Source organism: Odontesthes bonariensis, chromosome 20, assembly GCF_027942865.1.
Source record: "Odontesthes bonariensis isolate fOdoBon6 chromosome 20, fOdoBon6.hap1, whole genome shotgun sequence".
Classification (NCBI taxonomy): Eukaryota; Metazoa; Chordata; class Actinopteri; order Atheriniformes; family Atherinopsidae; genus Odontesthes; species Odontesthes bonariensis.
In genome coordinates this window covers 16,510,224-16,535,943 of record NC_134525.1, presented here as the reverse complement: position 1 = coordinate 16,535,943, position 25,720 = coordinate 16,510,224, and the positions used below count along the sequence as shown (strand labels likewise).

General features: G+C 40.5%; 1 protein-coding gene across 4 annotated transcripts in view; it reads left to right on the top strand.

The window, feature by feature from the left end:
• The window catches only part of sema5a (sema domain, seven thrombospondin repeats (type 1 and type 1-like), transmembrane domain (TM) and short cytoplasmic domain, (semaphorin) 5A), a 141,318-nt gene that overhangs the window by 30,873 nt on the left and 84,725 nt on the right, over positions 1 to 25,720 (top strand). For all 4 annotated transcript variants that reach the window (XR_012767694.1, XM_075452100.1, XM_075452101.1 and 1 more), the window contains 3 exons: positions 6,877 to 7,090; positions 21,255 to 21,354; positions 23,380 to 23,425. Coding sequence is in view for 3 of the 4 variants with exons in the window: in XM_075452100.1 (XP_075308215.1) it covers positions 6,943 to 7,090; positions 21,255 to 21,354; positions 23,380 to 23,425 (294 nt within the window). In the remaining variant the exon portion in view is untranslated. The remainder of the gene's footprint in view (positions 1 to 6,876; positions 7,091 to 21,254; positions 21,355 to 23,379; positions 23,426 to 25,720) is intronic.

The following is a 25,720-nucleotide window of genomic DNA, read 5'->3' as shown; positions in this document are numbered from 1 at the left end:
ACAATAAACAAAAAGCGGCAATAACCCGCCTGACAGACAGAGTGATAAACGGGCGAACACCCAATCAATTGCATCCAAACACATACACAAATAAGCTCTCTTCATCACAGACATAGAGCTTTATAAGGCAGCCCAATAGGTGTCTTTGTGTGCTCTGGTCTAAAGCAAAGTCTGGGTGGATTTTACTGGAGTGCTTGTCTGCATGTGTGTGTCTGTGTGTGCGCGCTGTCTGGCCAGAGAGAAAAAGCAGTGAGATGGAGAGGCATCTATCAGCACTGTGGTGTGACCCCCGATCTCACACTCCCCTGACTGTGTTTGGACAGATGGATCATCGCTGCACCACTCACATCTGACAAATGTGTTTGTAGCATGTGAGCCTATGAGTGTGTGTGTGTGTGTGTGTGTGTGTGTGTGTTGTGTCTATGTGTTCAATTTGATGAATACAAAGCCAACATTTATTCGGGAGCCTATTCATTATGTATAGTGCAATTTACCCACCACAAAGTCCCCCTCAGACAAAATCAATAGTGGTGTTGATATGATCCTCTCTCCACTCGTTACTGCAGGAAGAATTCAATTGATTAGTTAGCTGACACCTCAGCTCATCCTATCCCATCAGTGTGTGTGTGTGTGTGTGTCTGTATTGTCTACATGCAACTGAATCAGTCATCATCTACTTTTACATTTTTCTGCAAGGTCTTTGCATCTATATAATCATCCCCAAGGCTGTCAAATAAAATGCATGGTTTAAAAGTTGGTTTTGTACAGACATCCAAGCTTCAATTTAAGACCCTCAAAATTACTGAACCTGCATACAAATGTATTAAATTGAATTAGTTAGGTAGTCCAAACAAGATGTAATAACAGATGACATTTTGATTAGTGAGCTCAATACTGACTCATGAGAAAGCAAATAAGATTTTTTTTGTCAAAATGTCTGACTATTTTCCCCAAATTGCTACTTTGAAAAATCTTAGTTTGGTTTTCTTCTGAGCATTTTTGAGCATCTAATAATTCACCAATATCACATTTATGACAGTTTAATTTTATGCAAAACATATGCACGTCGTGGTTTGCAAAGGACAGTATCCGGTGATGCAAAACATGTGTATGTTAAGATTTTGAAAGGCAAACATAAGCATACAACTATTCCGTAGCCCTGAATGTCTAGTCAACCTTTACAACCTTAGAGCGTTTATTGTAAAACTGCTTCTTTTTTCGCTCTGTGGACCAATGCAGTTATTACCGATTTTTGTGGGAGACTGTGTACTGACTTTCCAGATGTCCAAGCAGTGTCACCTGTTGTATGTTGATGGTCAGATTGTGTACCTATTCATTTTTTTGCTTAGAGACACCTCACCTCACTTTTGTAAATGTTGTCCTTGCTCTAACCACTAAATTACAGTAGTTCATGTTTTTTTGGGTTTTCAGCATAGACTTTATAGGGACTGGATTAAGTCATTGTGAAGTCATTCATTGGTATGAGAAATGCTGGTTTGAAGCCCTTGGGTGTTGCCATTTGGGTTATTTTGAACAAGAAGGGACCATTTTAGAAAGAGGGTTGAGCTGGAGAGTGATGTCTGAAACTTTAATGGACAAAAATCTGTGTCTTTGATCCCTAATGTCTACTGAACAGCCGAATAGGTCATTGTTTTATAACCCTAAATACAACCCAAAGGAGTGTCACCTAAACTACTCCCCCTACAGGCAGCAATGGGGAATTACAACTCATATGTTGTATCAGGGTTAGCACCGTCGTAGAAAGTAATCTTCATAGTTTGTTATTGTCTGCAGAAACAACAAACCCAAAGTGTTGTTTATGGATGGAAATCAGTCTCTTTTTTTAATGGGAATCTATTGGAAGCTGAGATGTTTGGAGCCAGCCCTCAGTGCTTTTACACTTAAAGTTCTGCAGGCAGTTCTGCGTTGGTTTCACTTGAGTATGTGCATCTTTTACATACAGTCTATAGATTTCACTAGTTTCTGAAATTTCATCAATTTTCTTTTACCCTAATGAATGTAATGTACAGAAATGTTTACTTGCAATTTAAACAAAGGCAAAAACAGTAAAAAGAAGTGCTGAGAAGTACTTGTAAAGTAAATCTGTTGTGTTGGCTCAGGCAACAGGTTGAAACTGTTGTTAATAACTGTGTTTAGTTTGGGATTTTACACAAGAATGCAGTAACAGACACTCATTACTCAAGGGTAAATGTTTCATGCAATGGTTTTCATGTAATGCATCTGACAATGCATCTAAAAATATTCTGCTCAAATTGCTAAACTTTATTCCAACAGTAAGAGAGAATGAGTAAGTGGTTAAGCCTTGAAAGAATCCCTGAAATGATATAATTCAGCTCTGAAGGCCAACATTTTAAAATTCAAAACAAGAAAAAGTATTTGATGTAGAGTTTTAGGATTTTGTAAGGTAACATAAACTTAACAGAAGCTTTTCAAGAAGACTTCATGCCATGAACCTGGAGTGTTGGGAGAGTTGGCGCGGAACCGCCCTAATGGCAGGCCTTAATTGCAACATTGGTTTAAAGGTCTCAGTCACATGATTTGGTGACAGATGCGGTATAAATAAAGTGGAATGAATCGATTCTTTTTTTTTTTGTCTGGCATCAACAGAGACATGGATTACATGAAATCATACATGGGCTGTGGTAGTGCTGGTTTTTCCACCTGCTGTCATCTTCTCAGGCTGCATACAGGCCCAACAACCTCCAACAACAAGGAAAGGCAACGTGGAAGTATCCAGCAAATTATAGCCAGGGACAAAGGGAAAAAAAAAAAGGTGGACGGCACGAGCCGATGCTTCTCTGAGAGTGCAGTCATATTATAAGGACAGATAGGTGCATCAACAGCATCATCAGTCTGGTGGTTGAGCAATAAGGACAAAATTTAAAGAGATTTTAGTTTAAAGAAAAAACCCTGATTTCTCAAAATCAGAAGAACGTTGTTTCTTAACACTATCCTGACTTGCATACTATATACTGCTCTTTGCATGCATTTCATATGACAACACCGTTTATCCTATGTTTAGACTTTATGAGGCTAGTGCTCCCTCTGCTCTGTGCTCTGAATGTTGTGGGATGTTATCCATCACCAGGTCCCTGGGAGATATTAGAGTGTGTGCTGCAAGTGCACCTGTACTGTACATGTGACCATGTGTAGGAGAGAGGTGGTGGCGTTGGAGGCTTGTACTAATGCCCCTTGAGATGATTTAGAGTCAAACCACCGAACAGCACGGAAAACTCTTTCACTTCTCTCCCACAGGACTTGCGGTGAGTTAAAGAGGAGATGATTCACTAGAAATCACCGCATGGGAATGATAACAAGTCAGATGATTTGGTTTTAAATCATTGCCGTCTGTACTGTGTTACTCACATTAAAAGGGACGATGCAAATGCACATGTGGGTTTAAATCAGGCTAACGCTGGGTCTCTGCAGAGTTTCTTAAATTTATGGCACACAAAACCTTGTGGTGTCTTAGATTGTTGGAGGTCTTAATTGGTTTTCCATGGGATAAGATTTTCATCAGGGATAGTTTTCATGCCAATAAAGAGATGGAGGTCTCCAGTAAATCCAGATGTACAGATTAAAGTAAACGTAGTTAAGTTTCACTCATAGCATTGTGGAGCTCTGTCTTTATGTGGGGGATGATATAAAATGTGCTATACCTACATCATAACTGGGTTCATGGCTTGGTTCAAATTTAAGAGACCGCTGTCAATAAAAGCCTAAAGTAGCTGACATTAAAAGACTACATATATTAATAACCCAAACACCAGTATTTGAATCCAGTGTTTTAAAGGGGAACTGCGGTATTTTCAACATTAAGCCTCTTTTCTGAGTCGTCTGCAATGTTTTAGAACCCCCCTCACCGCTTTTTTGATGTTTACTGCTGTCTCCGGTATTTGCCTAATTTTGATTCTTCTCAACCTGCTTCAGAATGGCAAGTCATGCGCATGTCCAAAAAGGTCCGTAAAAGCACAATAAACGTCCGTTTTCAAAATAATCAACTCACCGGAGTGGTTACTGGTGTGCACTGGTAATCCATATCAAATTTCGTTGCGAAAAGTTGCTTCTGTCGTGTTTAAAGCTGCAGTCTGCAGGATTTGTTGTTGTCATACGTAAAGTCCTAATTTTTGGCATTTTAAGAGTTTACATGATCTATCAGAACGCTTGAAGTTGAAAACGGTGACCTCCGTAGTCGCAAAATGCAAGAAATGCTTATTTTTTAACCGAAAAATAAAAAGTTATTCAACTTCCTGTCCCGCCCCATCAAAACACATGAGAACTCATGCACGTAGACGTGCACGCCAGATGCGCTTACACGACTCCTCATTCATCAACTCACCTGTCATTTGCGATCATGGAAGACACAGTAAGTAGACAAGCCCGTAATGAAGTTCAATAGTCCAGATAAATAAGCGTGGGGACGAGCCTACCTTGTATCGCGCGTGCACAATCGGTGATTGACAGGCAGCAGAGCCCAGCTCATAACCTGATTGGTTACCTTTTACTGGTCCGGTCTGCAATTTTGTAAACAAACCTGCTGGCTTTGGAGGGACCTAGCGGGACATATAGGGGACCTAGAGAACTCTTTTTTTTTTTTGTATTGGGGTATTTAATGTACTACTTTCAGAATTCCCGGACAGTTCCAGGCATTATGCTTGAAAAAGAGTTGCAGACTGCAGCTTTAATTTGGCAGCTCGTTCATGCTCGCACTATTTTCTTAGCGGTGGCGGAGTAATATCAACGAACATCCAGTACAAAATGTCAAAAAGAGGCTTAATGTTGAAAATACCGCAGTTCCCCTTTAAATCTAAACATTTGAACAAAAAGTGATGCATGAGGCTAAAGCAAGCCAGTGTAACGAAGGATGAAACAGCATTCTGACTCACTGGTTACTTGAAGAAGTCCACCCTCTTTTCCACTGTCACCACATCTTGGATTTTGCTCCTGTCAGCACACCCTTTACGTGTGTGTGTGGGTGGTTGTATGTTAGGGACCTTCACATATGCTCAGAGAAATTCAAGCAAGTACCAAAGCTGTCTCAAATCTCTGACCACATACCTTCCTAAGATTTCCTAAGTCAGCCTCTCCTCTTCCCCAGCAGGTCATGACATATTTTTCTCTAAGTGAACACAGACATTAACGTTTATAGGACTGCATGACAAATAGGAAGAATGTCCCTGCCAGCAGACTAGCAACAGGTAAAACAGCTTTCTGAAGGGAACACATGGTTAAAGGCTGTCAAGGCAAACAGCAGACGTAGAAAAATGGCATACACAATGACTTAAAAGTAAATATAAAGAGTATAGAGGTTGACGTATGAACCGACAAGACAAAAAGGAAATGGAATAGAGCGAGGCGCTAGCTGTCACTTGCTTTCTGTGCTGTAGATGACAGGTGTTTTACATTACGCTGTTGGTGACGACAAACCACACATCAGAGCTGCCTTTGCCTCACAGAAATGAGAGTGAGAGTGTAGGCCCCAAGATCATAGAGCATAAGAGCATATTCACGGACACTAAAGGCAAAGTAAACTTTTCTTTCAGAGAGGAATTGGAATAAAGTTTTACCATCATGGTTTTCATCGGGGTGCAGGAATAGAGAGGTTCCTCATGTTCAACCCGAGAGCCACTCCAAGCTTGAAGGAAGATCCATACTTCACAGAGAAGTGGAGATGAAGTTTGCCTGTGGAGAGCAAACATTCCCACCACCTCTTTCTTTGCATCAGGTTTTGTTTTTCTGCATTGTGCTGATTTTCTCATATTTTGCTGCCTTCACACAGCAAACACCATATGAGTAATTTATGCTCATTTGCACCCCTTCGCACTAAATCACCTCTGTCACAGAGGGAGGATTGTTCTGTTTTTGCACTACAAAACAGATTTTTTTTCCATAAACAGGACAACAGATAAAAGCCCAATTTCACAAGTAATAAAGAAAACAAGGCTGTTTCAGCAAGTTCAGCTACAGATTACTTGTGCTTTACATTCAGATCCTCCTATGGTGAACAGTCAGGGAGGCTTACGCTGCTGCCGCTCAAATCACAAATCATTCTTGATAACAGCATCATCTAAATGATTAAAAAAGTAATGATGTAGATGGTCCAGATTGCTTATCAATTCACCCGCACAAAGAAATAAATCAAGAACAACTGAGCTGTTCAAACTGCTTTGTTTTCCTTGCAGCTGCAGAATTTTCCAGGCCTCATGAATCTGCTGTAAGCATTGTTTAATAATCACATTCAGCAATTGGAGGGTTTGTTTATGAATAAAAACACATCTGATTTACGGCAGCCAAAAGATTTAATTGACCTGTGAGAGGAGCTGTGCAGCTCTGTACTGTGCATATATCAGTCACATACACATTCACGGAGAAATTGACTCTTGGTAATATAAAACATATGAATGTACCATGCACATTTTGTTATTTCTGCTCTCCATCATTTTAGAAAATAAGGCACCATAGGACTTGGAACAAAGACTTGCACAAAGGACACATAATTTTAGACATTTAAGGACACACTCCCACACAGACACACAGGTTAGGTGGTGAGGTAATGCAGACCATCTCTGATTCATGAACCTGAGGTGTGAGGTCACTCTTTGCCTCTGAGAGGCACACACACAGGAAAAACGCTGCACACTTTTTTTCCTCTCACACTCTCTTCTTTGCACATATCTTCCTTGCTCCTATTTTATTTTTGCTGCTTCTCATCACCTGAAGTTAATCTTTTGTGAGCGTTAGGGTTATGGAGTTGCAATACTCTGATCACGATTTTCAGCGCCTGAATAAAGATCATGTGTGTAATAAAGCTTTGTTTTAAACCCAGATCTTTGGGGGTTTTTTTTGTCTCACCAGGTGTGTCTCTTCAATGTTCTTGGCCCCTGAGGCCTGAGGAGAAGTGAGCTGAGCCTACAGGCCTCCATGGGACGCCCTGTCACCCAGCATGCACTGCTGCTACTGCAGTGCATGCTGGTCCTGCGCCTTGGAGGCGTGGCCAGTAGGAGAGGACCCGTGCTTCTGCCTGAATCGCCCTGCCACAAGACAGAGCACCCACTCATCCCACACTCAGGTGGGTGCGATCATTAGCATGGCTCATTACATTTTTATATTCCCCTCCATAATTGTGTGAGCTTTTCTGTTTAGTTATTAATATCCATTTTATCCTCTCTCCATTCCTTTACTACTCACAAGAGTAGACCTCCGGACCATTTAAGGAAAATTTGCAGATCATTTCATCTGAACATCTCCCTGTTGCTAGGAGACATAAACAGTCTTACACACATTCTGGCTTTTATAAGCAAATTGATGACCCAAGAAAAAGAAAGTACAGAAGTGAGATAACTTATTTTAGAGTTGGCAACTTGCAATTAGCTGTCTCTCTCATAGGAGTTAATGACATGCTGTTTTCTAGTATCACTTACAAGAAATGACTACCCTTAGGTTTGATTTGATTTGAACATTAAGTCTAGGTGAAAATCATATTACATTTATGCAAAATAAGCTGGCCTTTGGCTTCTCGGTTATTTGAAACTTCACAGCCCAAGCATTAAAGCTGCAGTCTGCAAGATTTATTGTTGTCATACGTAAAGTCCTACTTTTTGGCATTTTAAGAGTTTACATGATCTATCAGAACGCTTGAAGTTGAAAACGGTGACCTCCGCAGTCGCAAAATGCAAGAAATGCTTATTTTTTAACCGAAAAATAAAAAGTTATTCAACTTCCTGTCCCGCCCCTTCAAAACACATGAGAACTCGTGCACGTAGACGTGCACGCCAGATGCGCCTACACGACTCCTCATTCATCAACTCACCTGTCATTTGCGATCATGGAAGACACAGTAAGTAGAATAGCCCGTAATGAAGTTCAATAGTCCAGATAAATAAGCGTGGGGACGAGCCTACCTTGTATCGCGCGTGCACAATCGGTGATTGACAGGCAACAGAGCCCAGCTCGTAAACCTGATTGGTTACCTTTTACCGGTCCGGTCTGCAATTTTGTAAACAAACCTGCTGGCTTTGGAGGGACCTAGCGGGACATATAGGGGACCTAGAGAACTCATTTTTTTTTTGTATTGGGGTATTTAATGTACTACTTTCAGAATCCCCGGACAGTTCCAGGCATTATGCTTGAAAAAGAGTTGCAGACTGCAGCTTTAAATGGGTCTGATTTAGAATATGCAGACAATATGTCCCTCACAGGCCAGCAACTAGTCGATCATGAGGTAAACATAGCTTATGACCATTCTTTCTTAAAATTCTTAAAATGAACACCATACTGCACTGAAAAAAACAGTGATAAACACTAGTGATTAAGATCTCAAATCATTAAACTGAGGTCACAAGTCAAGTGAGACATGGGGTCATATGCCATTATCTAACTTGAATTGCTGCCTGATGTTAGATGTGCATTTGCGACCATTGTGGGGTCTGAAAGACTTAGAGACTGTTTATGTGTTGTTATTGTATTTAGTTACTAATGACAATAATGACGAAGATATTCAAGATAAACAACATTTGTAACTATGTTTGTATGATGACATTTGTCCAGCCTGTAGCTAGCTTCACCAAATTATTATCCCAATAATACATTTTCAAGCAACCAGGTGGTACATAAGCATCAATATCTGGAGGAACTGATGGTTTTTAAAGGAGCTGAGCCCATTCAAATCTGTTGCTGTTGAGTTGATCTTGGAGACCAGGGGTCCGTTTCACGTAGCAGGTTCAACCAACTCTGAGTCTATTCCTGATCTCTGAGTTGATCTACTCTGAGATAGAAAACCCTGAGTTTCCGGTTCCACAAACGCTGATTTGAGTGAGGTTAATCAACTCTGAGTAGGTTCACCTTGAGTTTAGTGCGTGCACCACAACTTTAAAAAGCCAGCATCAATGGAGCCCCGATTCGACGAGTCACCATGGCAACGGGGAAGAGGAGGGGCTACGTTTTTCACCAACCTCGAATTGGCGAGTTTCAATACGTTTTTAGAAATAAGTGCAACACCGTTGCAGCAGCAAAAGTGTAAGTTTAAATGTAGTCCTTTGCAATCACAATAATATTACAGGGAAACTGCTTGAATGGTAGCCCATTCATTTATTTCATTTAGGTGCAATCCCGCAGGGGAGAAGCGCTCTTGGCAGCAGTTTAAGATGAAATATAAAAACATTGTTCAAACAGGTGAGACCTCGGCATGGAGGTACCTCATTTTGATCATGTTTTACACTGTAAAATAAATATTAAGTGGCTATTTGACTGTGCAGTTATTTTATTCCCAACATAATGCTGTTTTCACACACATAAACTATGTCTTCTCATCTATATCATCCATCCATCCATTATCTATACACCGCTGAATCCGTCAGTCGGGTCGCGGGGGGGCTGGAGCCGATCCCAGCGGTCAATGGGCAAGAGGCGGGGTACACCCTGGACAGGCCGCCAGTCCATCACAGGGCCACATAGAGACAAACGAGACAAACAACCATACACACTCACAGTCACTCAGAAGGACAATTTAGAGTCATCATCTATATCATGTTCTGTTAAATAATTAAGCCTATTTAAACTAACACAGACTTCTACTGAGCCAACAGAAAGAAGGCAGATGCCCATCGGGTGCTGCCCAGCACCGCCACCTCTAACGGGAGGGCAGTGGCTGAGGGAATCCCCGGAGGGAATCCACCCCCAAGACACGAGTGCCTTTATAAAATATAATAGGCCTATATATGTCTTTTTTAAGCCTATTCATACAAATATTTATTTGTCTTTTATGTCTTTTTTTTCTTTTGTCCCAACACATTCTGATGGTGCCGCTCAAAAAGATAATTGTCTGTCAATGCAAAAATCTATGCGCGGTCTGAAAACCGACTCCGACGAATATTTATTTCTCTGCGCAATAATGCTGCACCTTCATCCACGGGATCGTTGTAAAAGGACATGTTCGTGAAAAAAGTCGCCTCCTACTGTGCCTAATGGACTTATAGAAGTAGAAGAACTCGCTCTGCTGACTGAATGAATGAGGAAATCAAATGGTGTGTGGCTGAAAGAGGGCGGAGACAGAAAGAAACTCAAGGTTTCTTGAATAAAACCTGGTCCCGACCAGGTTAGGTTCAGAGAGTCTGTTACTCCGGTAACTGACCGAGAGGTTAAGTTACCTCTCTTTGTGAAACAGGCTAGAGTTACCCCTCTTTCTCGGGGTTGAGTTACCTCCCTTTGTGAAATGGAAAACTCAGAGTTTCCCTCATTTCAGGGTTAATCAACTCAGAGTTTTCACTAAACCTGCTACGTGAAACGGACCTCTGATGCATGGTGACAGTGTGCATCAGTGGCCAAATAAGGGAGTAGCTTTTGTTTATCTATTCAAGGTAAGAAGTAGAATGAGAATGTACAAGTCTTATCTGAGCACGCTGGTGCTGGTGTCATCTCAGGCAGCACCTCAAATCAGGTAGTGACTTCTTATCCTTCAATGGCTCAAGCTGCCCATTGAAAAGAATGCAAATCTTAGACCCTGATCTAGATAAATATAGCAATATCTTGATGTCTTCATTTTTCAGAGTTGAAGCTATATTTTGACCTTTTATATACAGTCTATTGTTATGACTTGTTTCTCTTGAAAATAAGCTAAATAAAAAGTTATGTTTCTGAGAATTGAGTGTTTACTTAATTGAGAACATCAAACATGTTTTAGCAACTGTATTTACGCTGAGCAGGCTTGCCAAGTTTTGTATTTTTTTCTATATCTTTATGTAATATAAATAAATATTGGTGTCTTTTTTCGCTTTCCAACAAGAGCAACATTGTAGAAAGTGCTTATCTACCTTAATATAAGCTGCAGTTTTTAGCATGGTAAGCAGCTTTCTACTGCCATTGCCTGTAACATTAAACCTTATACAGCCAAAACACTTGCTTTTAATGAAATTACAGCAAGGGTATAGTCATCAAGTGTAATTTAAGACACTCTCTAGAGAGACAATTTTGTTGTTATCTTATCCCTCTGTAGGTATCATCAGTGCACATCTTTGCCATACATTTGTGCCAGTAGGTACCTGCTGTCCCAACGAGTGGGTTCAGCAGGGTCTCGTCAACAATTGTGTGTCCTCGCACTGATGCCTCACCTGGACAACCATTAAAACATCCTGCGACCCTGAATTGGATTAAATGGGTATAAAAAGATATATTGATGGATTGAACACATTCAGCTATATGTCAGCTATACAACTTAGCTCTACCCTCACGCACCGTTAGATACATTTTGACAGTTGTCACCAATGTTGTTTTTGTTCATGATGGACTTCCTGTTAAAAGAAGTGACCCATTTATAAATTGCTGCAGTTATGACTGCAAACAGTGAATGTGACATTTGATTGACATTAACAGTTACACGTGTCCACAGAGAAAAAATTCAGCCACGTTTTTATGTTGACCGTCTATTGTACGGGTAAGAGAGTAATGAAAATGTATTGAAATCCCAACAGCTATCTACACCGGTGCTCTCGTGTCATACATAGTTTTGAGTTGTCACAAATCTTTCAAACAGTTTTTTTCCTGATCTTTCACACGAGTGCAGCCCTTGTGTACTGGGTACAAAGTACTTGCAAATGCAAAGACCTATGCTCAACACCTTACCTGGAGGTCCCCTGTGTAGACAGAGAGGCACAGCACTCACTACTGCTGCTTCTCCACTAAACATGCTGCTCACACCCAGCTTTCTATACTGAAACAGACCTCTCTGTTTACTCCCTTATTGTACAATTCTGCTGTCGAGGAAAACTTCCCCCTCTGTGTTACATTCCATACTTATGTGTCCCTTAGCTACATGGCTCTGCAGTTTTTAGATAATGCCTCAGATTTCATTGCCCATACCCTCTACCTCGCATTGCTATTGAACAACTAAGCTGTAATGAAATGCTGCGAAACCTAGTCGACAGAGAGTACCAGTAGCGATCAATGCCGTCCTGTCTACCTACAGAAAAGCAGTAAAATGTCATTGAGCTGTTTTCAGTACAGCGCAGTCCCAGTCAGATAATCGCATGCGATACCCTTTTGGTGAAACTGACCTGAAGACCAAGGTCACAGTGTTATCTACATGCATGTAAAGATTCATATTTAATACAACTACCCAGCACCGACAGAAGCGCTCTCCTCTGCAATGCCTTATCTCTCCCATTCAGTCTTTCTTGCCAGTCATTTTCACTTCATTGTTAGCTGAAGTGGCACTCTTCTTTCTGCGCCAATTGAGTGCAGTGATGATGACTAACTGCCCAGCTAATGTAATGCATTCCAGCTTTGTGCTTTGTGCACACAACTGCAATGGGGTCAGCTGTGATCAGTGCATTTGTGGTCTCTAATGTACCTGATTGGCCCATTAAGCCACAGCGGTTTAATGCTTTAGCATTAATAAAGAGAGTTGACATTTCAGTTTCAGCCTTCAGACATGGTTCACAGAGCCTTCTGAACAGAAAAGCAGTAGTCTGGACTGAATGATCAGCAAATGATCAGTCTTTTTTTTTTTTTGGTTTTCAAAGCAGACTGACTTTCCACCTTCACTGGAGAAATGTTGTTATATAAAAGTCTCATAAAAGTTGGTTAACTTAGATGACTTACAGAGTTAATTAATTTATTTAAAGTTTCTGTAAATATTAAAATGCACATCTAATTTCAGAATTTAAAACACCACTTTCTATCAACAGTCCCATTAAACTGGGACGAGTTTTCACTAAAACCTCATCACACCAAAAAGTTGTGTCTTAGAAAAACGTTGACATTGGGTTTGGGACACACCTACCTATTCAAAATAAATGGGTAAAGAAATATAATAATGGAATGGAAGTGTGATGTAAATGCTCTCTGACTCATGTTTCTTCCTCTGTTTGAGGGGGAGGTGAAGGGTTAAGTTGCCTGCTGCTACCTTGGGGAGTTTGAAAATCCTTTTCTCAGGAAAATATGAGCTGTCATCCACTTGCTCAGGTCTAAATAACTCATTGAGTGCTGTTGAACATAATGATTAGCTATAAAAGGGAAGCAGAACGATTGGAATTGGGTGCCTCATGTTTGACGTTGCATGTCACAGGAAGTTGAACAGGTTCCAGCTTCTTCAGGTTATGGAGTTTGATAACTTGTCATTGGTCAAGATTGGTGAGTCACAAGATGACATTTTAAAGTTTAAATATCAGGGAATGTCACTTTTTGTGTTTGACATCAGAAACCATACACAAGAAATAAAACTTTTGGAGGTTTGTAAGTACAAGGAGTTGTGATAAGGCTCCGGGAAATCCATTTTCCCTCAAATAGTCCCTGCTGAATGTAAGCATGTTCTGAAAGCCCAGGAACCTTGTAGGTGGAGATTGTTGTGCTTAACATTCATGATTGGTCAAATACTTATATAATTCAGGGCATCACAGACATTCTGTGCAATAGATTATGAATCATTTTGTTTTCATCTTCCTCATCTAATCTCATGGCATGTAGTCATGCTATAAAGTGTTGTCTTTGTTAAACAACAGTGGCCCTGTGGAAACAACCCTGTGTAAATAGAGACAAACAGAGGTGTTACCAAACCGTTTAGTTCTTCGGAAAAAGTTGTTGGTTTGGAAACCTATTTTGTTTAACTTTGACTTAGATGGTTGCTGATCCCTCATCTGCACATCAGTCCAGTTGTACAGTAAAGCTTTTCAGTTGTGTGGTTTTTTTTGCTTTTATGGGAACAAATATTTCCCTTTAATCTAAAGGGTGAATCAGCTTCTTTGAATAGCAGCTCCTTATTTGTGGTGTCGCATGAAAATGTCCATTTATCACGACCTTGACAATTATATTTACATTCTCACATTTTTAGCAAATTTTTCTTTCATGGCCTGGTGTTATGATTCGTAGGGTTCAAGCACATCTGATTTTTGGGAGTTGTAGAATATATTAATTCCTTTTCATGGATTTATTCATTTTCCATACCTGCTTAATTTTATTCAGGGTCATGGAGCCTTTACCTGCTGCCACTGTGCAAGAGGCGGGGTACACCCTGAATAATTTGCCCGTCCATTTCAGGGGCAACAGACTCGAATGAGTCAAACAACCATGCACACTCACTGCTACAGTCAATTTAGAATCACTTATTAAACTAACATGCGTGCTTCTGGAAGGTGGGAGGAAGCCGGCATACCCGGAGCTAATACACGCAAGCACGGGGAAAGCATACAAACTCCGCACAGAAAGGCCCCAGCTGACTTTCAAACTGGGAACCTTCTTGCTGCAAAATTAAAGCCCCCCACTTTTTTTGCAATGCAAGCAAAATAAGTTTGGAGCCATAAGGAGCCATGCATGCACGTGCGTACAATTTGTGTATGCAGGAGGCGGAACCACTTTTTAAATCTGTTATCATTCTTTTTTTGTGAGTCATTGTGCTCCATGTAATGCAGTGTAATCCCCAGTTGCTAGAAATGTGCAGTGTGAGGCTGCCATTACTCCCCCTTAGCCAAGCTGGGAGGACTACAAACAAATTAAAATACCTCTCTGGATCACAGCAACCCAATGCTCCCACTATTCTCTTGACAAACATTATCTTTGGGACACACAGACATAAATATTTGGATTTGCCCAGAGCCTCACAGTTATTAGTATTATTTTCTGGATTGCTCAGAATTAGATAAGAAAATAGTCTTGTTTGTTAAACATGGAGCTACATCAATCATCTACTTAATTTATCTCAGCAAATTAATTGCAAACAAAGGAAATGCCTTGTCCGACCTCTCCAGAGGTAACAAAATCTACCCACCATTACCTTATCTAAACATCAAAACCACAAATTGTTGTTTTTATTGTTGTACGAATTACCAGAGAGTGTTTTTTATGTGGAGGTTAAAAGCTAAACTGCTGCTGGCAGTGACATTTTTAGCAATAGTGGAAATTAAAGTGCATTGACTTCAGTGCTGCACTGAAGTACAAATCATAGACTTTATATAAAAAGTGGATGGGGTTGGATGAACCTAAGGCAGAAGCTATCACTCATAACCATCCTGCTTATAGTGATTCAAAACATTAAGTCTTGAGTTTTATAAAAAAAATCAGATCCCATACAGTTGTCATAAATGATTAATTTAGCTAAAGAGACCAAAGCCATTCTTTTGTACCAGTGTGTTAATGTAATTATTCCTGCTCTAAAGTAATTTGCACATCTACATGGCCTACAGAGTGGGGATTGAATTGCTTTCAGAGTCAGCCTCAAGTGGCCATTTGTGAAACCACTGTTTTCCACGCTTCCGTGTTGGCTTTATTTCTTGGCACTGCTTGCTACAAAGCAACTGTAGTGCTAAATGGGTACTGTGCGACTTCTAAATATGTGCTTTTTACTTCAATACTTTTCAATTGCGGTTACTTTTCATAATGTCACTGAGACTAAACATGTTGGTTTTCAATGTTTGAGAAAAGATTAATGATCTTGTATTTGTTGAGGTAGGTTGCCCTACTTCCTTAGCTAGATTAATAATTTAATAACCCTCTTAGATTAAGCTGGAAAATGCTTTATAAGAAAGCTGAAACTTCGGGTTGTTTTCTCATGACAGCTTGACCAATTTGACATGCGTGGTCCTGACAGGACATAACATCTAATTACAGCTACATTATAATTAACATAATGTCTACATGAAACACTGTTTTATCATTAAACACTGAGGTTCAGTGTTCGTTCACATTCGTTCAGTGTTTTTAAATGCAAAGTTATGAAGTCCACATTACGGGGAATTCATTCTCTCCCATAGAAGAAGACACTGCTGCTGACCTGCCTGAAATGACTCGTTTATAGTCCTAGTCACCATTTTTGACTGAGCAGCTCACTTGGCCTTTTATAAAGGGAGCCTTCAAGCAACAGCAACTAAAACAGACTGTTTTTTAGACCCAAAGTTACAAAAAAGATACTGCAGCAATGTGCATTGTAAGAAAAATAATGTGTTTTGTGTGCATTAAGGCATGCAGGAATTGGTGCGTTTTTTAACACTTGAGATGAAGCAATAACTTGAAAGGAAACAACAATAGACTAACCAAGTGAGGACTGATTCATCTATCCTGTTGGGTTGGAAAAAAAGAAGAAAAGGTCGTCATCTGTAGTTCAAGGTTGAAAAATGAGAGCTCAGAATTGAAAAAAAGGGAAAGAAAAACTATAGCAAGCTGACCTGCTGACCTACTGAAATATCTCACACTCTCAGCTGGTTTAATTAAGAAGGAGCTACAACAGTGTAGAGCTCAATGAGTGATTCTTACCCATCATGAGAAGTCAAGGTCAAGGTTTGTCTGGGTTGAGTGGGTTCCAGTGACATCGTTTCTCTCTTTCTGTGTGACTGTGGCCTGACTGTGGAAGGGTGTGTCTCACATGGGTTTGACCCCACTGGGGATGGTGGTTTTCTGACTTGGCACAACACTTGGCTGGGAGAACTGCAACTGTGGTGCGAGGCTGCTGCAGTCTAAAGACTGCTTTTTGCTTTGTGTGGTGGCTTCAGAAATGTAGGGTTTCGGAATGAAAGTGCACTGTACAGTTCAAAAAGCTGTGATCCAAATGTTTACCTAAATTTTTTTTTTAAAAAACCCACTCTTCATAGAGCTGGATATAGCTTCAGCAGGGGTCCAATGTAAACGTGTGCAATTTATAGGATTATTGTCGGAGGGGCGTTAACAGACCACATGTCTGAAGAGGGGTACGTTTTGCCATAGGTCTCCAGAACCTGCATTTATAACATTATTCTAGATTTTGCTTTAAAGCTCAAGAGATGCACTGTATTAATAAAGTGTTACTTTAACAAGTGTTCCTGCGTGAAGGCTTGAAGGATTTTAAAGGTTATAAACTGTGTTGTAAACAATGCCTTCACAGGCCAAGCTGAGGAGCATGTCTCTGAGGAGTGGAACTGGCTGACTAGTTTTACAGCCACAGAATGAGCTCAGCTTTTATCATCCCTCAATAGCTAAAACGTCGTTAGGAAGATGGGAGTGAAAACGGGGGGATAAACAAATGGCCTCACAGCATTCATAAATGCAACAGGCTACAGTTCGTATCAGGGATGCTTTAATTAGGCATTTGGGGATGGCTCTTTTAAATTCTAAGGCCTCCAAGGTCTTTGGAGCTTGATTCCCATTACCAGTGGGATGAAAATGGGTCTGTCCATATTTGTAGATTTTTTTTTGCATCTTTCATTATTTCACTGCAGTGAAATTCCCAAATATCATTTCCAGGCACAAATTAAAGCATTTTTTTTTAAGTGCTCCGAAGAGATTTGGTCACCTTGTTAAAAGCTTTTCTCGTCTCATGCACTCCTTCAGCCAAAAGGCTGCTCTCCTAAAAACACACAAGATTTAAAGATTTTACTGCACACTTATTTGTGGCTTCACAGTGGTTTGTTTCACAAGATTCACTCACTGTCCCGGGGCCGCAGCACAGCACTGGTACTTTGAGTTGTAGCTGTAAAATGTGCTTGTTTTGTCATGCTTGGCATAACAGGCGGGAAACTTGGCGCACCGAAGCGTGCGTGAAGCTCCCAAGTGACCCTGCATTTTGCTTTAGATTCATGCCGATCACGCAGGTGTTTGTTTTCTGACTGCTTAGACCAATTGTTTCCTCACATTGACTCGGACAAATAGTTGCCATTCCTTCTGCTGCCCATTACCACAGGGCTGCATTTAGAGTGAAATGGCTCTTCATTTATGCGAGTGGCCTGCTGCCACACACTATTTACACTGAAAAACTATTCATGTTTAAGATTTGATTCCACATGTTGCCATTGATGTAAGTCTGTCCACAACGTAGAGCTGTAACTTTAAGGGCTGGTAGACCAGAGACTGGCGTGGCCAGTAAATATTTATATATCCTGTCATTTTGCCATTGTGTCAAGTGCACCATGACAGAGTGGGCAATAACAAACAGTATGTGAGTGATGGGCTGTTCTATTTTGAGGAGGCGGAAACGGGAGTGGAAAGGATAAGTTGGGACTGAAAAATGGGGGTTTCTGTTTTGGCTCCGAACGCTTGTTGTGTTCTCAGTCTTCATGAAGTTTTCAGTCTTCATGAAGTCCATGTGTGTGTGCAAGTCTGCATCTGCAAGTCTGCGGATCACGCCTTCATCTCATCAGCAGCCAATCCCCTAAGTCGGTAAGCTCCTGTTCAAGCATGGATTTGACAGGATTACATTATCACATGCATTTACCGTGCAGCTGCTGTCAATCCATGTAACATGCAAAGCAGGAGTGAAATCTTAGCAAGTGGGATAGGGTATACAATTTGCTGCTACGGTAAACTTATTTGGAGAGGTTCCACTTTTTCATTTCCACTTGGCGGGTTTGTTGGCTCAGTTTTGGATCTTGAAAACCCCACTGGGAGACTCTAAATTGATGATACAGAATCTATCCAAAGACGAAGAAATTAAGGAAGAATAAATGTGAGTTCTGCAAGAAATAAATAAATAACTCTCTCTCTATCTGCCACACTCTTGCATCCCAGCAGCAACCGGATAAACCCCCATGAGTGCGACTTTGGGAATTTCTGTATATTCAGCTGCACAGCCTTGGGGGGGCGATCCACCCTGGTTATGAATGTTTATGAAATGCTCCTTGGCCTCGTCACAGAGGCCATAAATCCTTTGAAGGCTGTTGTGTTCAATTAGAACCTCTTGGCCCCTTTCTTACTTCCAACGAATATCCTCTCTTTCTGTCTCTGTCTCACACACACAGACACACGCACAGACACGCACACACACACACGCACACACACACACACACACACACGCACACACTGTCACCCCACTAGCAAGCCTACTCTGGTGAGTCTGGGAGATTTATGGGGAGAGGCTGGGGTTCGTCAAGTACCGTCTTTCCCCTCGGGGGGTGTCACAGCTATATCTGTATGCCAGGGATCCTCTCCATGGCGTAAAAAAAAAAAAAACAAGCCCATTGGAGCCAAAGGATTCGCACATCTAAAACTTGGCGTCTCCCTATAAAATGAGCAGAGCAGCATCCATTAACCAAGATGAAATCTTTGGGGCGAGGTCGGTCGTGACCTCCCGGATATTTATTTCACCGTGGCTAATTAAAATTTATTAGTGTGAAGTTTGCAGTAAGTCATGGGGCTCTTTCTCTTCTTGCGTTTTTCTTGTACCTATCACTGGAGACTTGAAAGAGAACAAGGGAAGATGTCTTTGCATGCAGTGTCTCAGTCTCTCAACAAAAGATATTGTTTTGTTATGAGAGCTGGGCTTTGGTCCCATTATGTTAGTTGGAGGTGGCAGATGTTCTTTGGAGACTCTTTTTTTCTTTCCACTGTTTGTCTTCATTTTGAACTACTCAGAAATCCCACGTTTGCCACCAAAACTGGAAATGCTTGCTTTTGATGCAGTCAAGGGAGAAAGTGCCTTCATTTGAAGCGCTGTCTGACAGGTGTGCCTGAAGAAGCAGATAATATGTTTCGAGGACAAGATTCAAGCTGTCCTCTCCTTCTGTTCCGGCCTTGATCGAAAGCTCCCTGGTAAATAATTTTTTTTTAAAAAAAGTCTTTTTGAAATTCTTATTCTTTAGATAGCTAACAAATAGAGGAATAATAGTAATGAATAATTTCAAATCATTGCAGCAGCAGCCACCACTAAGAATTATGATTTGCTTCAGTTCTGGCCTCTTTCTGTAGTAAAAAACACTTCAAAATCAAATCTGGAGACAATGTCCCACATAAGGTGATGGTTCCTCATGGTATAACCAAGCCTGTGTGTACAGTATTACTGAGAAAAGTTATTATGACTACAGATTGAGCTAGTGATGAGTGATGAAAAACACAAGCTACCATGAGGACTGATCGGGTGACCAGACAGTAGACAGGCCGTCCTTATCGCTTGATTTGATTGGTCAGGGGTTAATGGGTTGGGCGCCGGGAGAACAGGCATGTTGTGGATAAGATGTCAATGTCTGTCTGAGATATCTCTGTCCCTCTTCATGTTTGTACGTATTCCTTGAAGCTTGGAGACAAGCTCAGTCTCCATAAAAACTTTAATCTCATCCGTCTTGATGATCTGTGTAAAGTATACTTTACCCTGAAACCACTCAATCATCAGAAGCATCTAGAAATCAAAGGACTCCCCATTGAGCTGTGAGAAATCCATATTTCAGGTTCAAGACAAGGATCCTGTGAAAGACTCATGTCTGAGTGCTTTGACCTTTACTTAGCCTTGCCCAGGTTTTATTTTTTTTACTACTGTTTTCTAAAATGTGAAAATTATGTTTATGCAGTTTATTCACCTACGTGTAACTATATTGCTGTTTCATCATTTTTTATCCTGTGAGCTGTGTGAAGTTACAATATATAAGATCAAGGAAGCCCAGGCAACATTTTTCCTTATTGCCACACAAATAAACACAGCAGGGATATCTTAAATGTCTTTTTAAAGGTGAGTTTGCTTAAGTAAGTTAGCAAATGACTTGAGAAGGTAGGGTGGTGGCAACAGCATATTTTGACTTTGGTAAAACAATCAAAAAGAAAGATAACAGACAGCCAGGTCACATCTCGGAGTCTGTTAAACTTTTATTTTAGTACTTTTTGCTGCCACGATATGACGTCTTGAATGGCTAATGAATAAATGTTATTGTCTGCTGGCTCACAATGTTGACTCACTAAGAGGGTACATATTTGTATAATGTCAGTTAGAAGTTTACCTGACAGTTTTGTTTTAGAATTGTGATTAGAAAATATTTTGAAGAGGTTCAGCGCAGCAAATCTACCAATTGCTACCTTTAAAAGATATAACTAAATATGGTGATAAAAGATATATGATTTTTTGGGGGGAAATAAGTAGTAATAAGTAATAAGTTGCCTTTTATTATCTAAAAAAAAACATTGTACTAAAAAAGAAAGAGGCATCGTTAAGTTTAAAGATGATACTGGTCCTTATTGTTATGGTACATCTGCTTCTAAAGCAGCATTATGAGTGAACTTGAGAACCCCAAAATCTTAGATAGTAGTTTGTTATGTTTTTGTTATCTTGTGTCATACTTTATTTCAAATAAATCAAGGCTCTAGATTTGTAAATCATGTTGGAACAAACATATATTTAGTTAAAGTAAGGACATTTTAAACAGAGGCAGGAGAGAAAGACCTGCAACCTTAAGTCCTTCGGGACTTAATTTTTGGAGTGGCTTGAGAAAATTGTCACTAGCCCTTTAAACTCATATGATACTTTCATCTACATCATAAACACAGAGATTAGCTCACAGTTGTTTCTTTGCTGTTGGCAGAGATGGAGCCGTGGATCTTCAGATTCAAAGCAGAGGGCACGGTGGATTACTCCCAGCTGACCTTTGACCCTGGCCAGGATGAACTGATCGTCGGTGCCAGGTAACCCTTCATCCAGCATTTTTTATTTTCCTCTCCCATTGGCTGCCTTCTTGCGCCCTTATATTTTATTTTATTTTGTTGCTTCTTCTTTTATTGTGCCCTTCTTCTTCTTCTTTTTTTGCTGTGTTTGTTGGTGCGTTGCATGAGTAATGATCAGTTTCTCTAAAGATGTCCCCAAAAGCCAAAAAAGAATGGCTTTGGAGATCCAAGTCCATTGTCCTTGCGAAGCCCAGCCAAATGTGTGTGAATGGGCGTGTTCGTGTGTGTCTATGTGTGTGTGTATGCACACTTATATTGCTTATGTTACAGGTATATAAATGTCCACATGGCTGTATTGTGAGGGTCAAACAGCACTTCCCCAAAATGTGAATCTGTAAATTTGAGTGTGAGGATGTGATATTTGGTTTTGGTTTAAATTTATTCTCAGGCCTGCATCTGTTTTGTGTAAAATCTAAACTAACAATGTTTTTTCTTTGAATATATACATATATGCAGTGAAGGTGCGTGAGGCCTTATAAAGTGGGCTCTGCACTTTGTTTAATGGCTCCAGTCTTCAGTAGAGAGAAACAATCACAACATGAACAGGAGATGAGAGTAAAGCCGTCAGAGGGAAGAACAGCAAAACAAGCAGAAACAAAGGGAGCATGGGGAATTTACTTATGCACTGGAACTGGGATGGAAATTAGAGAAAGTCTATTTGTGGACAGATATAGGTCTCAAAGGTTAGTAAAAACCCTCTGAGTTGGCAAAAAAATAGAATAGGAAATAGTAAAGTCACCTGTTTATTACCCAACAACAATCCATCAAGTTCTATCAACACAATCAGTGCTTAAAAAATAAAAAAAATCAAAGAAGAGATTTAGTTCGATTGTCGGTGCCATCTTGACTGCTCCTGAGTATCTAACTGTGAAAGACAATGCGACTAGATGGATGACAGCAGGTTGGCTTAAAAGTATGAGAGATAATGGAAGGAAAGTGGGATCGATGCAAATATCAATACAGTGAAACAGGGGGCCGTAGCCACGTTGAGACTTCTCTGATAACCACTCTTCAAGAGATTTATAGATGTCCACAACAGCATTCGCATGTATGTGCTTAGGTGTGCAAGTGTTGGTGTGAATGTGATTTTACCTCTGAGATGATATAGCCACTTTATAGAAATCAAAGATTGCTGACATGAACGAAAGACACAAGATGTTCAACACTTCTCATTTTTTGCAAAGATTTCAGCTCAACATTTCTTAGATTAATCAAAAAACCTCTTTCGGGTCAAATCATACTGAAAAAAGCTAAGAAACTGCACTAAAAATGCCGACTAAAAGATTTTCTGTCGGTGATGTGGATCATCAAATAAACACGGCTTCTTTTTAATACTAGTTTTGGTGATAGCAGGTTTAAGTGAAATGTAGTTTGTCAAAATGTAGAATGTTCTTCCTGAGATGGCACTCATTACAGCCTGTAAATGTTTTATAAAAATGAAAAAAAGCTAATGAAACAGCTTTATTTGTGCCCTGCTGATATGAAAGCTCTTCTGCCAGCTAGAGTCGCTCTTCAGTTTTTAAAAAAAACTTATGGCAAATGTGAAAGTGAAATATTTTAGCTTTGTTTTATCAAGTCCTAAAAATGCTTTTGAGAAATCTATCCATCCATCCATTCATTTCCTATACCCGCTGAATCCGTCGCGGGGGGGCTGGATCCTATCCCAGCAGTCATAGGGCGAGAGGCGGGGTACACACTGGACAGGCCGCCAGTCCATCACAGGGCCCATGTGAAAAAAAGAAAGAGTAGAGAGTCTAGAGTGTTTAAATTACAAGAAAAAAAACAAGTTAGACAGAAATTTGTTTATCAGAGTGCAGTGGCTGCTTCTCATGTCTGCTATACAGTATTAAAGACATGGGTGAAGATGAACAGACTGGTACAGTAGATACATGCTGCTCAGAGATTAAGCTTGTTGGAACATTTTTTTCTTCTTATTTTAGAAAAAGAATTTGCACCATCAACTCACTCCTTCCTCTCTTTTCACAGAAATCACCTCTTCAGGCTTAACCTTGAAGACCTGACACTGATCCAGGTGAGTGTAAATTCTCTATCGCTCCGTCTGATTCATCTGTATTTGTTCCGTCTGCTCATATCACTCTCACAGGGATCCGAAGCGCCGCCTGCTTCCAACAAACACTGCCCTCGCTGTTGCACCGTACTGCCAGCTCCCACTACTTAAAGCTGTTACAGTAAAGTGGTTTAACTTTTCACGTGTCACAACAACTTCCCAAATGGTGGAGTAGCATTGGGTTTGGTCGTCTGGGCTGTGGGTTGAGAAACAGAGGGAGGGAAAGGGTTACACCTTGTCAGTGTTAATCCCCTTTGTGTCTAAATCCAGTTTGAAAGTGCAAGTGACATGTACGAAGCTATACTTTTCCACATGTTTGAGGTTGTTCGAAAAGCATGCACATCGTATTTGATAGGATGCTACAATTGTGGTGAAATTCCTTAGCTTCTGTCAAGGCAGCAATGTCAAAATCCACACAGACCCAGATTTTAAAATGTTTTGAAGTAATGAAAATAGAAATTTAAATATACTAGCTTCAGGGATTTGCCTTTGACTATGGTGACATTTTTTTCGCACATAACATGCATAAATAGCAGTACTCTGAAGATGGGAATCATGCTTTTTTCCCATCTTTCATCCCCTGTCTCCCACATGTTGCCATTGATCTCCTTTAAGCGCCACTAATTTTTTATGAATCCCACCTGTGTAGATAACTATTTTGTGCTATACAAGCATTGACATGATGATGGCTTTATTTCTAAGTGGTAAACAGCAAGGCTTCTTTCACGCTTACAATGTTTGCCATTTACACCCTGCAAAACCAGGGGAAGAGACGAGGGGAGAGACAAAAGAGAAACAGGGGAGTCTGAATTTCTGGATGGAGCAGGAGAATGGAGGATGGAGGGAGTGCTGTTGATATAAATCTGACTGGAAGGGGAAAATGAGAAAAACTGTTAGGCGTAATAAGAAGTGAGACTGAATCTGTTGGTTAGGAAGGAGTGTGGGGCAGCACACAAAGGAGTCAGGGAGAAGTGAGATTGAGGGAAGAAAGCAGTGAAACCCCCCACGGAGAGAGATGAGGATTCATGCAGAGCCGGTCTTTTGTGGCCTCTCACTGGGACACAGATGCTTTTTAAAGATGCTCTGTGCCATCCGCACACCCAATCTTCCCCCCTCCTTTATTTCATCCTGCGCTCGGCTGGCGCTGCAGAATCAGCGAGGAGATTCCACTGAGCCAATCAACCATTCATCTCCAAGATGTCTTCTCCTGAAAGAATAGGATCTGGTAATCCCTGCAAACGCCCGGAGCCAATTTAAGATGACCTGTGCACAAAGTCTCTGTTTAGCATTCGATTGGACCGACGCTGAAGAGTCAAGGGGATGTCTGAGTTCAACTACTGAAATTTGCAGATCATAAGTGGTATTTTTCCATCTTGTTCTTCTTCATTTCTTTTTCTTTCCCTCTTTCTTTGCCATCCTGCCATAAAACAGGAGATTAATTGCACAGAGAATTGGTTGCCTCATTCCTATTGTTGCTTGATGTGAAAGATTTCAATGAATTTCCCCTTTGGCGCTGTTTGCTTCACTCGCATGACATGCATTGCTGATTGATCAAATAGATTTACAAGAGAATATGATGCTGAGACTGCCACAGCTGACAAAGAAAGTTGAGCACAAACAGTTGTTAGTAGTTCAGTGAGGTTTTGTCTCGGTTGCGCTGAAGTTCAAAAGAGTTGTACAAGGTCTCTTTTTTCCTCTTCTTCTTCTTTCCTGAAGGAAGACAATCCAAGTTAAAAGCTACACCTACACTTGTCTTTGGGATTTCACCCCATCCCCATGTGTCACCGCTGTCAGATAATGCCTGATGGCACTGTTTTGTTCTTGGATGGCTGGCAGCATTAAGAGGAAGACTTTGTATGATTTGACACAGCACAAGACTAAGTGGTGCTGTAATACAAACAGATGTAATTACCATTCAATTGATAACTGATCTCATCTCAAGTTTACGTGAACAGCCACTACAGTTCACCGCAGTGTGAAGGCTAAATGTAGGATGAGTTGTTTTCAAGCATTGTCAAAGTAAAAAAAAATCAACTCTGAGTACCGGACAGTGTAATTGCTGTGTAATTTTTTTTTTTTTTTTTGGGGGGGGGTTGCTTGAACTGACACCCTTGTGGGTGGTAGCTCAATAATGGTGATCTATTGCAGAGTCCAGCAGCCATAACCTTATCCATAAATGGCCTCTTTGCTTGATGGTAATAAAAAAAGAATAAAAGGAATAAAACACTAAAAGAAAAAAAATGCCAACAACATCAGAAG